Source organism: Electrophorus electricus, chromosome 22, assembly GCF_013358815.1.
Source record: "Electrophorus electricus isolate fEleEle1 chromosome 22, fEleEle1.pri, whole genome shotgun sequence".
Lineage (NCBI taxonomy): Eukaryota > Metazoa > Chordata > Actinopteri > Gymnotiformes > Gymnotidae > Electrophorus > Electrophorus electricus.
Genome location: NC_049556.1, coordinates 2,258,554 through 2,274,364, shown reverse-complemented (window position 1 = coordinate 2,274,364; position 15,811 = coordinate 2,258,554). Strand labels below are relative to the sequence as shown.

At 47.4% G+C, this 15,811-nt stretch overlaps 1 protein-coding gene across 1 annotated transcript in view; it reads left to right on the top strand.

The window, feature by feature from the left end:
- The first annotated feature begins 7,968 nt into the window (after positions 1–7,968).
- Positions 7,969–15,811, top strand: part of LOC113568351 (netrin-G2) — a 71,642-nt gene continuing 63,799 nt past the window's right edge. Inside the window, exons 1-2 of the mRNA XM_035521429.1 lie at positions 7,969–8,447; positions 9,283–9,948. Of these exons, the coding sequence (XP_035377322.1) occupies positions 9,652–9,948 (297 nt within the window). The 5' untranslated portion in view covers positions 7,969–8,447; positions 9,283–9,651. The remainder of the gene's footprint in view (positions 8,448–9,282; positions 9,949–15,811) is intronic.

Sequence of the window (15,811 nt, the reverse complement as noted above, 5' to 3'; positions counted from 1 at the left end):
GCTCTTGCGTGCTTATTCACACAAAGTGGTCAGTTTCCCTCCCTGTTCCATGAGAGAAACCAATGATGTTTCTCCCTTTCTCCATTAACTGTTTTGAGGTTAAACCCAGCCTCATCAGTGAAGATGAAAACCAAGCAAACAGTCCAAATGTGTGAAATGATGAGCAAGAGCATTTTGGAATTCATTCACGTTTCCATCACAGTGAATCAGCAGCAGCATTAAAGCCATATTCATTCCTTCAGTTACAGTTTTTTATGATTGCTTACTGACTAAAATGAAAAATAACACGCTTAGTGAAATGTGAGACTCCAGGAGTCAAACCTCGGCCCAGATCTAGTAAGTACGTAAATCTTTACTTAAACAGCACTTTTCTAGATCAAGTCTCAGAGTGCTTTACAAAAATGCTTACAAATACGGTATTACACACGGCTACGGGCATGCTCGCTGCCCTGCCTTCATCAAGATGAGAAGGTAGTGGTAGAAGAAGCTGAAAGGCCAAGTTTATCAGATGAGATTTGAGCAACATTAGTTTGTCATGCTGTAAAGCAATAATAATGTGTCCTCTACCATACACGCTACACCAGCGTAACATGTCCTCTGCCATACACGCTACGCCAGCGTAACGTGTCCTCTGCCATACACGCTACGCCAGCGTAACGTGTCCTCTGCCATACACGCTACGCCAGCGTAACGTGTCCTCTGCCATACACGCTACGCCAGCGTAACGTGTCCTCTGCCATACACGCTACGCCAGCGTAACGTGTCCCCTGCCATACACGCTACGCCAGCGTAACGTGTCCCCTGCCATACACGCTACGCCAGCGTAACGTGTCCCCTGCCATACACGCTACGCCAGCGTAACGTGTCCCCTGCCATACACGCTACGCCAGCGTAACGTGTCCTCTGCCATACACGCTACGCCAGCGTAACGTGTCCTCTGCCATACACGCTACGCCAGCGTAACGTGTCCTCTGCCATACACGCTACGCCAGCGTAACATGTCCTCTGCCATACACGCTACGCCAGCGTAACGTGTCCCCTGCCATACACGCTACGCCAGCGTAACGTGTCCCCTGCCATACACGCTACGCCAGCGTAACGTGTCCCCTGCCATACACGCTACGCCAGCGTAACGTGTCCTCTGCCATACACGCTACGCCAGCGTAACGTGTCCTCTGCCATACACGCTACGCCAGCGTAACATGTCCTCTGCCATACACGCTACACCAGTGTAATCTGTCCTGTACTATACACACTACACTAGTGTAATCTGTCCTGTATACACACAACATCAGAAGAAAACATGAAAACAGGGCTCATTTTGTCTACACTGCATACAATTCACACAACCACACACACAGAAGCAGAAGAACACGCGGAACGCCTTGTAGTCTACAGGCACAGTCATGAGAACTGCCAAAATGGTCGATCTGCTAGATCAGAATGTTAGATCTCCAGACTGCTTCATTTTAGCTTTGTGTGAGCCATCTCTTCCATCCTGAACGATGATACTCATGGTTGTATTTAACTGAGAAATCTATTTAAAGTTATTCTAAAATACAATTAATTTTTAAAAATCTTAGTGCCTTAGTATTAATGTCCTTCAGATTAGTAACTGCAATAAAGGTGCAGACACATCCAGGTTTATCTGCAGATTCTAGATTATGACAGTATGACTACTAAAGTGGTATTTTAGGGACAACTCGATGACTCTTCTGCACTGCATTACACAACACACTTCCACAAGGGCAAACTGCAGGTCATACACAAATGTTCTCTACCCTGTTCTATCCTTAGATAGCTTCTTTTGAGATCTCTCTCACTGTGTGTGTGTGTGTGTGTGTGTGTGTGTGTGTGTGTGTGTGTTTTGCAGTCCTTAATTCTTTCACCTACTCCTGGCAAGCCTGTGGTTCTCAAATGCCTGAATAAAAGAAAGTGAGAAAGATGAACATGACCTCGTATTTGAGTTTTATCTCATAACTGATGACCTCGTATTTGAGTTTTATCTCATAATTGATGACCTCGTATTTGAGTTTTATCTCATAATTGATGACCCACTATTTGAGTTTTATCTCATAATTGATGACCCACTATTTGAGTTTTATCTCATAACTGATGACCCCGTATTTGAGTTTTATCTCATAACTGATGACCCCGTATTTGAGTTTTATCTCATAATTGATGACCCGGTATTTGAGTTTTATCTCATAACTGATGACCCCGTATTTGAGTTTTATCTCATAACTGATGACCCCGTATTTGAGTTTTATCTCATAACTGATGACCCCGTATTTGAGTTTTATCTCATAATTGATGACCCGGTATTTGAGTTTTATCTCATAACTGATGACCCACTATTTGAGTTTTATCTCATAATTGATGACCCCGTATTTGAGTTTTATCTCATAACTGATGACCCCGTATTTGAGTTTTATCTCATAATTGATGACCCACTATTTGAGTTTTATCTCATAATTGATGACTCCGTATTTGAGTTTTATCTCATAATTGATGACTCCGTATTTGAGTTTTATCTCATAACTGATGACCCCGTATTTGAGTTTTATCTCATAATTGATGACCCACTATTTGAGTTTTATCTCATAATTGATGACTCCGTATTTGAGTTTTATCTCATAACTGATGACTCCGTATTTGAGTTTTATCTCATAACTGATGACCCCGTATTTGAGTTTTATTTCATAACTGATGACCCCGTATTTGAGTTTTATCTCATAACTGATGACCCCGTATTTGAGTTTTATCTCATAACTGATGACCCGGTATTTGAGTTTTATATCACAATTGATGACCCCATATTTGAGTTTTATCTTACAATTCATGACCTGGTATTTGTGTTTCATATCGTAATTGATGACCCGGTATTTGTGTTTTATATAATAATTGATAAGTATTTTTGATCATAATATAAAACAGAAATACCAGGTCAGTTTGTGTTTTGTGTCATAATTGCTAACCTGAGAGAGACAGAGAGAGAGTGAGCAGGAGGTGGAAAGAGAGATTCAGTTTATCTCCAGCTACCAAATTTCCTCTGCCATCCTCCCATAAAGCGTGTTTATATCCACAGTGTGAGCCTGTGACGGTGTTTACACCTACAGTGTGAGCCTGTGATGGTGTTTATATCCACAGTGGGAGCCTGTGACGGTGTTTACACCTACAGTGTGAGCCTGTGACGGTGTTTATATCCACAGTGTGAGCCTGTGACGGTGTTTACACCTACAGTGTGAGCCTGTGACGGTGTTTATATCCACAGTGTGAGCCTGTGACGGTGTTTATATCCACAGTGGGAGCCTGTGACGGTGTTTACACCTACAGTGTGAGCCTGTGACGGTGTTTATATCCACAGTGGGAGCCTGTGACGGTGTTTACACCTACAGTGTGAGCCTGTGACGGTGTTTATATCCACAGTGTGAGGGTGTGACGGTGTTTACACCTACAGTGTGAGCCTGTGATGGTGTTTATATCCACAGTGTGAGGGTGTGACGGTGTTTACACCTACAGTGTGAGCCTGTGACGGTGTTTATATCCACAGTGTGAGCCTGTGACGGTGTTTACAACTACAGTGTGAGCCTGTGACGGTGTTTATATCCACAGTGTGAGCCTGTGACGGTGTTTACACCTGCAGTGTGAGGGTGTGACAGTGTTTACACCTACAGTGTGAGGGTGTGGCAGTGTTTATATATCCAGTGTGATGGTGTGGCAGTGTTTATATCCACAGTGTGAGCCTGTGACGGTGTTTACACCTACAGTGTGAGGGTGTGGCAGTGTTCATATCTCCAGTGTGATGATGTGTGCTTACAGTGTGAGGGTTTGACAGAGTTTATATCTACAATGTGAGGGTGTGATAGTGTTTACATCTACAGTGTGAGTGTGTGGCAGTGTTTACATCTACAGTGTGAGGGTGTGGCAGTGTTTACATCTACAGTGTGAAGGTGTAAGTGTTTACACCTACAGTGTGAAGGTGTAAGTGTTTACATCTACTGTGTGTGTGTGGCAGTGTTTACACCTACAGTGTGAGGGTGTGATGCTGTTTACAACTACAGTGTGTGGGTGTGACGGTGTTTACACCTACAGTGTGAAGGCGTGATGGCGTTTACATCTACAGTGTGTGTGGCAGTGTTTATACCTACAGTGTAAAGGTGTGTGTTTACAATGTGAGGGTGTGACAGAGTTTATATCTACAGTGTGAAGGTGTAACTGTGTTTACATCTACAATGTGAGGGTGTGATAGTGTTTACACCTACATTGTGAGGGTGTGATAGTGTTTACACCTACAGTGTGAGGGTGTGATGGTATTTACATCTACACTGTGAGGGTTTGACAGTGTTTACACCTAGAGTGTGAGGGTGTGATGGTGTTTACACCTACAGTGTGAGGGTGTGGCAGTGTTTACACCTACAATGTGAGTGTGTGGCAGTGTTTACATCTACAGTGTGAGGGTGTGGCAGTGTTTACATCTACAGTGTGAAGGTGTAAGTGTTTACACCTACAGTGTGAAGGTGTAAGTGTTTACATCTACTGTGTGTGTGTGGCAGTGTTTACACCTACAGTGTGAGGGTGTGATGCTGTTTACAACTACAGTGTGTGGGTGTGACGGTGTTTACACCTACAGTGTGAAGGCGTGATGGCGTTTACATCTACAGTGTGTGTGGCAGTGTTTATACCTACAGTGTAAAGGTGTGTGTTTACAATGTGAGGGTGTGACAGAGTTTATATCTACAGTGTGAAGGTGTAACTGTGTTTACATCTACAATGTGAGGGTGTGATAGTGTTTACACCTACATTGTGAGGGTGTGATAGTGTTTACACCTACAGTGTGAGGGTGTGATGGTATTTACATCTACACTGTGAGGGTTTGACAGTGTTTACACCTAGAGTGTGAGGGTGTGATGGTGTTTACACCTACAGTGTGAGGGTGTGGCAGTGTTTACACCTACAATGTGAGTGTGTGGCAGTGTTTACATCTACAATGAGAGGGTGTGACAGTGTTTACATCTACAGTGTGAGAGTGTGATGGTGTTTACATCTACAGTGTGAGTGTCTGGCAGTGTTTACACCTACAGTGTGAAGGTGTGTGTTTACAATGTGAGGGTGTGACAGAGTTTATATCTACAGTGTGAAGGTGTAACTGTGTTTACATCTACAATGTGAGGGTTTGACAGTGTTTACACCTACAGTGTGAGTGTGTGGCAGTGTTTACACCTACATTGTGAGGGTGTGATAGTGTTTACATCTACAGTGTGAGTGTGTGGCAGTGTTTACATCTACTGTGTGAGTGTGTGGCAGTGTTTACACCTACAGTGTGAAGGTGTAAGTGTTTACATCTACTGTGTGTGTGTGGCAGTGTTTACACCTACAGTGTGTGTGTGGCAGTGTTTACACCTACAGTGTGAGGGTGTGATGGTGTTTACAACTACAGTGTGTGGGTGTGACGGTGTTTACACCTACAGTGTGAGGGTGTGAAGGCGTTTACATCTACAGTGTGAGGGTTTGACAGTGTTTACACCTACAGTGTGAGGGTGTGATGGTATTTACATCTACACTGTGAGGGTTTGACAGTGTTTACACCTAGAGTGTGAGGGTATGATGGTATTTACATCTACACTGTGAGGGTTTGACAGTGTTTACACCTACAGTGTGAGGGTGTGGCAGTGTTTACACCTACAATGTGAGAGTGTGGCTGTGTTTACATCTACATTGAGAGGGTGTGACAGTGTTTACATCTACAGTGTGAGAGTGTGATGGTATTTACATCTACAGTGTGAGTGTGTGTCAGTGTTTACACCTACAGTGTGAGTGTGTGTCAGTGTTTACACCTACAGTGTGAGTGTGTGGCAGTGTGTACACCTACAGTGTGAGTGTGTGGCAGTGTTTACACCTACAGTGTGAGTGTCTGGCAGTGTTTACACCTACAGTGTGAGTGTGTGGCAGTGTTTACACCTACAGTGTGAGGGTGTGGCAGTGTTTACACCTACAGTGTGAGGGTGTGGCAGTGTTTACACCTACAGTGTAAGTGTTTGGCAGTGTTTACACCTACAGTGTGAGTGTTTGGCAGTGTTTACACCTACATCGCTATGACTCTGGTTATTAGGCCATGTGTATCCGTCCTCTATATTTTTGTCTTTAAAGCTTCCGAGTGTTTGTGAATGACAATACCAACCAGCATGCACGGAGATGTCGCATCCACGGACGTCACGTAGCTGGTGCTGTCCTTCTCCTGGTGTGTCGAAGCTGACGCACCTCTGGCAGCCTGCGCGGGGCCTCTTCTAGGCCTGCAGTGAATCGGCCACGTGAACCCAGAGGAAGACATCACAGGAGAGTGCGTCCCCTGATTGTTGGCAGTGTTGCTGAATTTGATGAATTGCTAATTGCGTGTGCGAGTATGTTTCACGGAAAAACCACCAGATATGATTAATTACAATAATTTATCATTTGAACTTTTCCCTTTTCTGTGACGAGTAACATATAGAGTAACATTTTGAGATGCCATAGTTTGATAAATATGTTTGATAAGTTTTGAGGGGTATTAGGGTGTGGACTCGGTGCGGCTAGAAGTGTTAAGAAGTAGAAATCTTTCCTTTGAGACACGGCAAGGACAAACTATCGATCTGAAACTCGCGCCTGTCAACATGGCCAACTCTAAGCAAGGAGCAGCTTCTCGTCGCACCATGAATATATTCACAATCTCTCTCTCTCTCACACACACAAACGTGCGCATGTGTGTGCGAATGTCATTTAAGAATGAAGTTCATTCTGCCTTTGCTATTATACGTTTTAGAATGTTTTTAGAATCAAATGTAAAGTAATATGGGTGCACTCAGTATGTGTGTGTGTGATTAAGAGAGAGAGAGAGAGAGAGAGAGAGAGAACGAGGGGGACAGAGGGAGAGAGAAGGAATGAGGGAGTGAGAGAAAAGGAGAGAGAGAAAGAGAGAACGAGCCTGAGGGAGAGAAGGAGGGAAAGAGGGAGAGTCAGAGAAGGAGAGAGGGAGAGAAGGCTATTGATTGTGGGTTATTTGAGGAGTTTGAGAAGCCCCTGTGTTAAACCCTGCCGGTTATGTAAGTGAGAGACTGGATGTTAATCAACGCAGCACCACACCACCTGCACTAATGAGGACTCTGAAATGTGTGTAATACTGAGGGAGAGAGGGATGGAGAGAGAGAGGGAGGGAGAGAGGGATAAGCCCTTATTGGGAATCCTGCCTATGCTTTAGGCAATGGCACCACACAGGTTTGGTCTGGATCACACGCGGGTTTTGGACCAAACCAGTACATTTCCATTGAGCACCAGTGGGAAATGAAGAAACAGCTGGTGTAATTAGACGCCATGTCGACTGACAACAATCAGCGGGAAATTAGAGACAGCAGTGGGTTTTTCCGTCCTCGTGGATCTCAGGTCTGCACATGCCGGTATGGACAAGCGCAAAACGTAAAACCGCCCCAGAGAGACAGGACAAACATTCGCGTTTCAAAGTCTGGAACCGGACTAGTCCTGGTCGTGTAACGATGTAGAAACAAACAAAACCCTGACATTTCAGCCGTTCTTTAAAGCTACGAAACAAATGCCGCTTTTTCTTGCGCTAGACGCTCACTCGGACTCCCCTGGGAGTTGGCAGAAGCGCGCACGCTCTCCCGGTTGCTCCTCCACCGCCGGTGAAGGTGGTTCACTTACAAGTCTGCGCGAGAGTAGAGCAGCTGAGCGCGAGCACGCAGATAAAAGCTCTGATAGTGATTGAGAGTGATGGTTAAAAGGATTAGAGAGAGAGAGAGAGAGAGAGCAGGAGGAGGGGTGGAAGGGAAAAGGGCAGATGGGATGAGAGAGGGAGAAGGAGAGAGAGGGGAGGGGAGGGGAGAGAGAGAGAGAGAGAGAGAGAGAGAGAGAGAGAGAGAGAGAGAGAGAGAGAGAGGAGGGGTGAAAGGGGAGGGAGATTTTCCATGGAGCTTTTTTTCCTTGCTGCCCTTGAGCTCGCAGGGCAAATCCTGTAAAGTAGACAAGAACAGGAAGATCACACCCTCGTGTAAAGTCGATCACACCCTCGTGTAAAGTCGATCGTTGCACTTTTAAAGCCACTTCTCGCATCGGTTTGCTAGAATTCGGTGTCCCCTGCCCGTTTTCAAAAGTAGGGCACCGCCATCGCGTGCAGAGCAGTACGGAGTCGAACTGCCGCTCGGGGTGGGTTTTGTGTGAGTGTGTGTGAGTGTGAGTGTGTGTGTGTGTGTGTGTGTGTGCGTGTGTTTTTTAATAAAAGTCTCCGGCGGAGGGGAAAATAAACACGGAAGAAGAGTATCTTCTCGCAGGAGGGAACACAACACTGCGTAAGCGCGGACCCCAGTGAGCGAGCGGTGCTGCCTGCACGTGAGGGGATCACCGGAGCGCACCTCCGCGAGCACACGGCACGTGGAGTATGTCCTGAGCAAACGGATCCAGTGAGTACAACCGAAACTGCGAGCTAACCGAGCAACCGATTAGCAGCAGCGTGAAAACGCACATGCGGAAGGCAAAAGCATTGCGACGAGCTCCTCCCGCGCGCTGCTGCCACGGGCCGTGCCCGTCCCGACTGATAAAACTGTCAGAACTGCCACTCACTCAAGATCCGTTTGAGTCGCGCCGAAAAGTTGCTTGTGCTCGAATGCATCGCTTGCCACGTCCGGGATGCACCGAAAGCGCTTATTTTGGGCTTCGTCTTGTTCAAACTCATCCGTGTGGTACCGGGCTGCCGGCACGAGACACACCCCGCGCTGTACGCTATGCAGAAGACAAACCGGGCGATTCAAACTGCTCGCGTTACCGGAGTTTTGCTCCGGTCAATTTACGGGGTTTTGTGGGATTAGGGTTCGTTGTTCGCTACCAGGGCTAGTAATATGATCGGAGATGAGTTTGTTTAATCGTTTGAAGGGAGAACCAACCACTGATTTGAACAGTTTCGTGTATTGTGTTAATTGCTTATTTTTAAGGTTGACGTTTTTGCTTTTTTGGTAGCAGCTTTTGGCTTTTACTGTAGCCTTAACGAGCTGGAACTCAAGCAATGATATTATTAACTTGTCATTTGTGGGTCGGGTTTTCTAACCTTGGGGCAAAGTGTTCAAGCTCCTCAAATAGTGCTGTGACCATTTAATTCTGTGGCGCCTCAAGTCTCAGTAGCACTTAGTGGACAGCGTCTGTGGGAACAGCATATTGTGGGCGTTGTATGGGCGTGTGTGTGCATGGTTAAAAGTAAGCAAGCAAACGGGAAAGTGTAAACTTTCGCTCTTTTCATTTCAGGATGCACAGGGAGTGCTGAGAGCCCTACGCCTTGGCCCGTGCAGTTGGGCGCCTCTGGGACACCTCCTCTGATTACGCGGGAAAAGAAGCAGCTCTCCGTAACCATGCGCTGCAGCATCAGCGACCTGCGTGCACAGAGCGCGGCTCTGGAACTGCGCGGCATGACGAACTAAGAGACTTTATCTGCAACGCGCGCCGACTTCGTCCTCTCTCGCCTCCGACAGAAATGCACAGAGAAGAATAAAGCGAAGTCGTTGGTGGGGGAACTTGTTGAAAGCGGCTTGAGGAAACTCCCCGAATGTTGAGTAAATATTAAGGAGACATGACCACGGTGAAGTTGCCGGACGTTCTGTGTTTGACTGCTGCTACATGTTAACGCCTCTGATCTCTGAACCTACGGTGGCCCCTCTCCCGGACCCTCAGACCGCTCGTTCCCAGGCGCCTGTCATGCTCGCGCAGGCCGCGCTCCTCATGGTGCTGCACGCGCTGGCGCGGACCCGAGGCCAGTATGAGCTGTGCAAATCGCTCGTGAGCACGGACGACGGCGCCGTGTGGGAGCAGTACGCGTGTCAACCTAAGGCCCAGTCCACGAAGGAGTACATGCGCATCCGCGTGGAACCCCCGGGCATCACGTGCGGGAACCCGCCTGAGAGATTCTGCACACTGGTAAGTTCAGGCGCGCGGCGCCTGCTCGCTCTAATGGCCTGCGCGCTTTTGGTGTCACGGTGCACGTAAATGATCGCGAGTTCAGCACGAATCTGAGTAGGATTTCGCGCGCAGGTCACCGACTCAAGCAGTATAAAAAAAATTTGTAATTAAAAAAAAAAAGCAGCTTAGGTCAGCATCGAGCGCGTGCTCCAGCACGCCGAGGTGTCGTTTACCCACGCGGCGTGTTGGCAGGGACCGGACCCTTTAAACGAGGCTCGGGAAGTGTTCGGATTTCGCGCGCCAGAGGACGTTGGGGCGCGCGTCTTCAAGGGCGAGGAGGGCGCGCGTTGTGGAGGCTCGCCGCGCGGGTGACGGAGACACCGGAGTAGTTTAATCATGACGTAGCGCTCCAGAATGTCGAAACGCAACACAAACGTAGACTACGTCATAAAACGTTAGAAGGTATAAAAGCGCGAAAATAATATTCAGATCAATATCAATATTTCACTCATGTTAACAACGTAGTAGATTTGGAATAAAAGAACGCCATCGTCAGTCTTGCAGGATAACAATTTCTCTCTCTCTCTCTCACTCACACACACACACACACATACACGCGCAGACAAACGGAGCGACATACACAGATATTATCAATGGGAAATATGTAATACAACTCGGATTACTCTCAAGAATGAACTAGCGTCACACGTACGCAACACATGTTAAACACAGCGCACACACACACACACACACACACAATCCAGATATCCTCCATACAAAGAAAGTACAGCGTTGGCTGCAATACTTAAAACATTATACTCCATTACTGATAAACAAAGCCTAAGAAAGCAAGCAAACGTGATATCTCTCTCTCTCTCTCACACACACACACACACACACGCGCACACACACACACACACACACACACACACACACACACGTGTCCCATATTGAAGGAGGCAGGCTACTAATGGACTAGGCTCTAGAATGTTCCTTGGGTCTTGCGTGGCTCTGAAATATTGATGGGGTCCTTAATGGCTCCGTACATGGGCGACCTCACCGTGCCTGAACCTCTTCTCCGGTACTCTAGTTGTGAGCAAGACAGACGGCAGGTCAGAGTCAGCAGTTTCCCCCAGATGTGGCCTTTGCACAAAACCGCCACCTCTCTATCTGTCTGTCACTCTCGCACTTCACCCCGTCATTCTTTCATCAGTGAATTCCTTCAAATGGAAAAGCAAGGAGTCCTGAACGCTGGTGTTTGACAGACTGGCAAACATTTTACTACATGCGGGATCTCTACACCTCCACCTATCCATCACTCCATCCCTTCATCAGTCTCTCCTCTCATCCTTCTATCCCTCCATTCCTCATAAAAGCAGACGGTTTTGCTGACTCATATGAAACAGTTGGAGGTGGGAGTCGGCGCTCTGCTCTTCCATCTGTCCATCCCTCTATCACGCTTTCTCTCTTTCATCTCTCCATCCCAGACAGGCCACCATACCCTGCCATCCGTCCCTCTCTCCGTATCTGGCGTGGCACGGCCCGAACATGAAGGGAGGGGGGAGAGAGAGAGAGAGAGAGAGAGAGAGAGACCAACAGGGAGAGTGTCTAACAGTGTCAGGTTGAGAGGGGAAGAGCGCAGACAAAGGTCACATGACCGTGCCATGAGCTCCTCCCACTCGGCAGAAGGCCCGCCCCCTGAACGCGTGGCGTAATCTGTGTGGACCGTGACCCCCGCTGACGTCCTTAGAGGCGTGGCCATGCAAGAGGGGAGCTGCTGTCGTCTGTCCACCTTTACATTCTCTGCCACTCCTTTTTATTTATTTAGGTTTATTGTAGCACTGTGTGTGTGTGTGTGTGTGTGTGTGTGTGTGTGTGTGTGTGTGTGTGAGAGAGAGAGTGAGAGGACACCCACTGTGTGTGTGTGTGTGTTTGTGTGTGTGAGACGGGTTTCACTAATAATAGAGAATCACTGGCTAAGCGGAAAGTGGAACCTCACACAAACAAGGTATACGCACACACACGCTCAACAGAGAACACACACAGCAACACACACACTCACCTGAGCACGCACGCTTAGGCATGCACTCACAAATGCACACACACAGCAACATAAACACACACAGCAGAGCACAGAGAGCAGCACACACACACAAAGGAACACGGAGAGTTTTATGCATGTGTGCTAAGAATATGAGAACATTTGTGTGTGTGAGGGTGGGTGTGGGTGTGAATGCATGTGTGTGTGTGTGTGTGTGTGTGTGTGTGTGTGTGTTTGCTCCACAAAAGAGCTGTCTGTTTTAAAGGCACAAATGAGCCAATGCTAAAAATAGCTCTGAGGGAGGGGGGAGGAGAGAGTCAGTATACAGGGGGAGGAGACTTGAAAAAGAACTTTGAACTGACTACTGACTGTTAAGTTTCTCCTGGCCATCTGAACATTGCTGATTCTTTTGATTCACACCTGCAAATGTGACAGCATGCACTCTTCTAGAGGCCCAGAGCCAGCAGGCAGGTTTGAGCACTACTGACAGGTTTGAGCACTACTGACAGGTTTGAGCACTACTGACAGGTTTGAGCGCTACAGGTAGGTTTGAGCGCTACAGGCAGGTTTGAGCGCTACTGGCAGGTTTGAGTGCTACAGGCAGGTTTGAGCACTACTGACAGGTTTGAGCACTACTGGCAGGTTTGAGCGCTACAGGCAGGTTTGAGTGCTACAGGCAGGTTTGAGTGCTACAGGCAGGGTTGAGTGCTACAGGCAGGTTTGAGTGCTACAGGCAGGTTTGAGTGCTACAGGCAGGTTTGAGCACTACTGGCAGGTTTGAGCGCTACAGGCAGGTTTGAGCACTACTGACAGGTTTGAGCGCTACTGGCAGGTTTGAGTGCTACAGGCAGGTTTGAGCACTACTGACAGGTTTGAGTGCTACAGGCAGGTTTGAGCACTACTGACAGGTTTGAGCGCTACAGGCAGGTTTGAGTGCTACAGGCAGGTTTGAGCACTACTGACAGGTTTGAGCGCTACAGGCAGGTTTGAGCGCTACAGGCAGGTTTGAGCGCTACAGGCAGGTTTGAGCACTACTGACAGGTTTCAGTGCTATTGACTGGTTTCAGTGTTACTGACTGGTTTCAGTGCTACATTTAGGTTAAAGCATCCACCCTCAGCCATGTTAGTTGTTCGATTGGATTCCTCTCGCTTAATGTTCTTGGAACTGGTCCTCGGGTAACTGTTCCTCACTGCCACTTTATTAATATGAGTTTTTTTTTTATTTAAGAGTCATAAAATACTCAGAAGTGCTTTATGACTGGGGGCACGTTTTCTGCAAACAGTGACTCATCGTGTTTGCTTCATTAGGTTTGGAATCGAGGCCCAGCCTGATTTTTCCATCCTCGGCACTTTCATCTGAATCCCGTCTAGGCGAACGGGGGAATTCATGGCCGCAACAGCCGAAATACACACGAAGTGCTTTTGCGTCTGGTCCCATCTCAAGCACGTTCCCAGAATCCTCCTATGCTGCTGGCCGGTAAGCAGTGACACAGCCGAGCAGAGTCCATCGGTCGTCGCCGTAATGTAGACAGGATGGGAAAGCTTTTATGTGCCATCGTTTTTTTAACTTTGAGCACGAGGTTGGGCGCGGACTCCCTTCTGGAAGAGTGTTGTTTGCCTCCTCGGTTTACCTTGATTCCAGTGCGACATGTGGCGGGTTCCTGCCAGACTCTCAGACTCCTCTCTGTGCACGAATGTTCACACTCAAATTCACACGCACACCATGGTTTTTGGTTGTATGGAGAATATATACAATGGGAGAATAATGAATGTACAGTAGTTCATTTGAGGTGTACTTGAAGTACACAAAGTGTGTAGGAAACAGAACGTTTTGAAAAGATGTCCTTCATCAGCTGTTCAGCCCTGCCAGCAAAGGGCTTCTGATCTGAAAGGTTCACTACCATATTTACCTCTGTATTTTTATCCCCCGTCCTGTCTCAGCCTTCCTGTGGGTGGTGATGTCTCTTTCCTCGCACTCAGTTCTTCTAACGCTACCCTGGGAGTTTGGGGTGCGGTGCAGTAGGTATACACACATATACATATTCATACATATTCATACATATTCATATATATATGCTGCCCTGGGAGTTAGGGTGTGGTGTAGTATTTTTGCTGTTCCTGGATTGCCTCCTTCTGGAGTGAGATGGATGATGTCATTCCTGGGGAGTGTTGGAGCCATTCCTCCACCTTAGGGGTCACAACCCTCAAGAGTCTCCATCACCACTGGGTCAACCTTGTTAACCCTCCACATTCTCTCCATTTATTCTTTCAGTCCCTGGTGTTTCCCCAAATGCTCATATTCCAAATTCCTTCCTTGGATGTCTCCATCACGTGGGACTGCCACATCTGTTACCACTGCTGTTTCTGCATCTTGTCCACTATCATATATTATCTATAGAAACACCTCTCTGCAGTTCCACGTAGCTGAATCTTTGCCACAACAAATTGCTGCGGTTCTGAAGGCCAAAGGAGGTCCTATGCAATGGTGAAGATGACCTGCTGAAGTTCAAACTGGGCATCAGAATGGGGAAAAAAAGGTGATTTAATTTCATTTGAACGTGGAGTGGTTGCTAGACAAGCTGGTCTGAGTACATCTGAAACTGTTGATCTACTGGGATATTCATTGAATTAAATCTGGTTGAAAATGCCTTGTTCGTGCCAGAGGTCAGAGCTACGTGGCAGATTCATTCGAGCTGGTAGAAAGGCAACAGTACCTCAAATAGCCACTCGCTACAACTGAGGTGTGCAGAAAAGCACCTCTGAATGCACAGCACGTCGACCTTTGAAGAAGGCAGGCTACATCAGCAGAAGACCTCGCCAGGTGCATGCAACTAAGGCTACAATTCCCGAATTGGCCAAAATTGGACAATAGAAGCTTGGAAAACATTGACTGGTCTGATGAGTCTCAAGTTCTGCTGTGAAATTCAGATGGTAGGGTCAGAATTTGGCGTAAACAACATGGATCTGTCCTGCCTTGTATCAATGGTTCATGCTGACAGTGGTGTGATGAGTTGGGGGGGATACTCTCGGTGCACTTTGGGCCCCAACTGAGCATGGTTTAAACACCACAACTTTAAACACCACAGCCTACCTGGGTGTTGGTACTGACCGCGTCCATCCCTTTATGACCACAGTGTATCCATCTCCTGATGGCTATGTCCAGCAGGATAACGCACCAGGTCACAAAGCTCAAATCACCTTAAACTGGTTGCTTGAACATCACTGTACTCAAATGACCTCTAGAGTGACCTTTGGGATGTGGTGGAACGAGAGATTCCCATCATGGCTGTGCAGTCAGCCAATCGGCAGCACCTGCGTGATTCTCTCATGTCGATATGGACCAAAATCTCCCAGGAATGTTTCCAGCACCTCGGTGAATCTGTCACGAATAATTAAGGCAGTTCTGAAGGCCACAGGGGGTCCAACAAGGTGATCCTAATAAAGTTGCATGTGTATGTGTGTTGTCCACCTCGTACATCTATATTTTGTTCCAGCAGCCCCACTTACCACGCCTAGTAACAGGATGTGAGATGCACACATGCACGACATATTGAGCTGGACACTCCCGAGTCCAAATGGAACAAGAACGAGTGGTTCTGAACTGCACGGGACCGGTCCTGTGGGTCCGGTGGGACCTCCAGATCCAGATATATGTACAACCGGACATGGTGACAGTGGACAAGATGCAGTCACGGCAGTGGTAGTAGATATGGCACATGGTGGAAACAACCAAACACCAAAAAACCACAAAAAAATCCAAAGAGCCGTTTCTTTTTGCCAACGGCACATGATGACTGCACATATTTTGGAACAGCTGTAAGCAGAACTTGCTCCACTTGC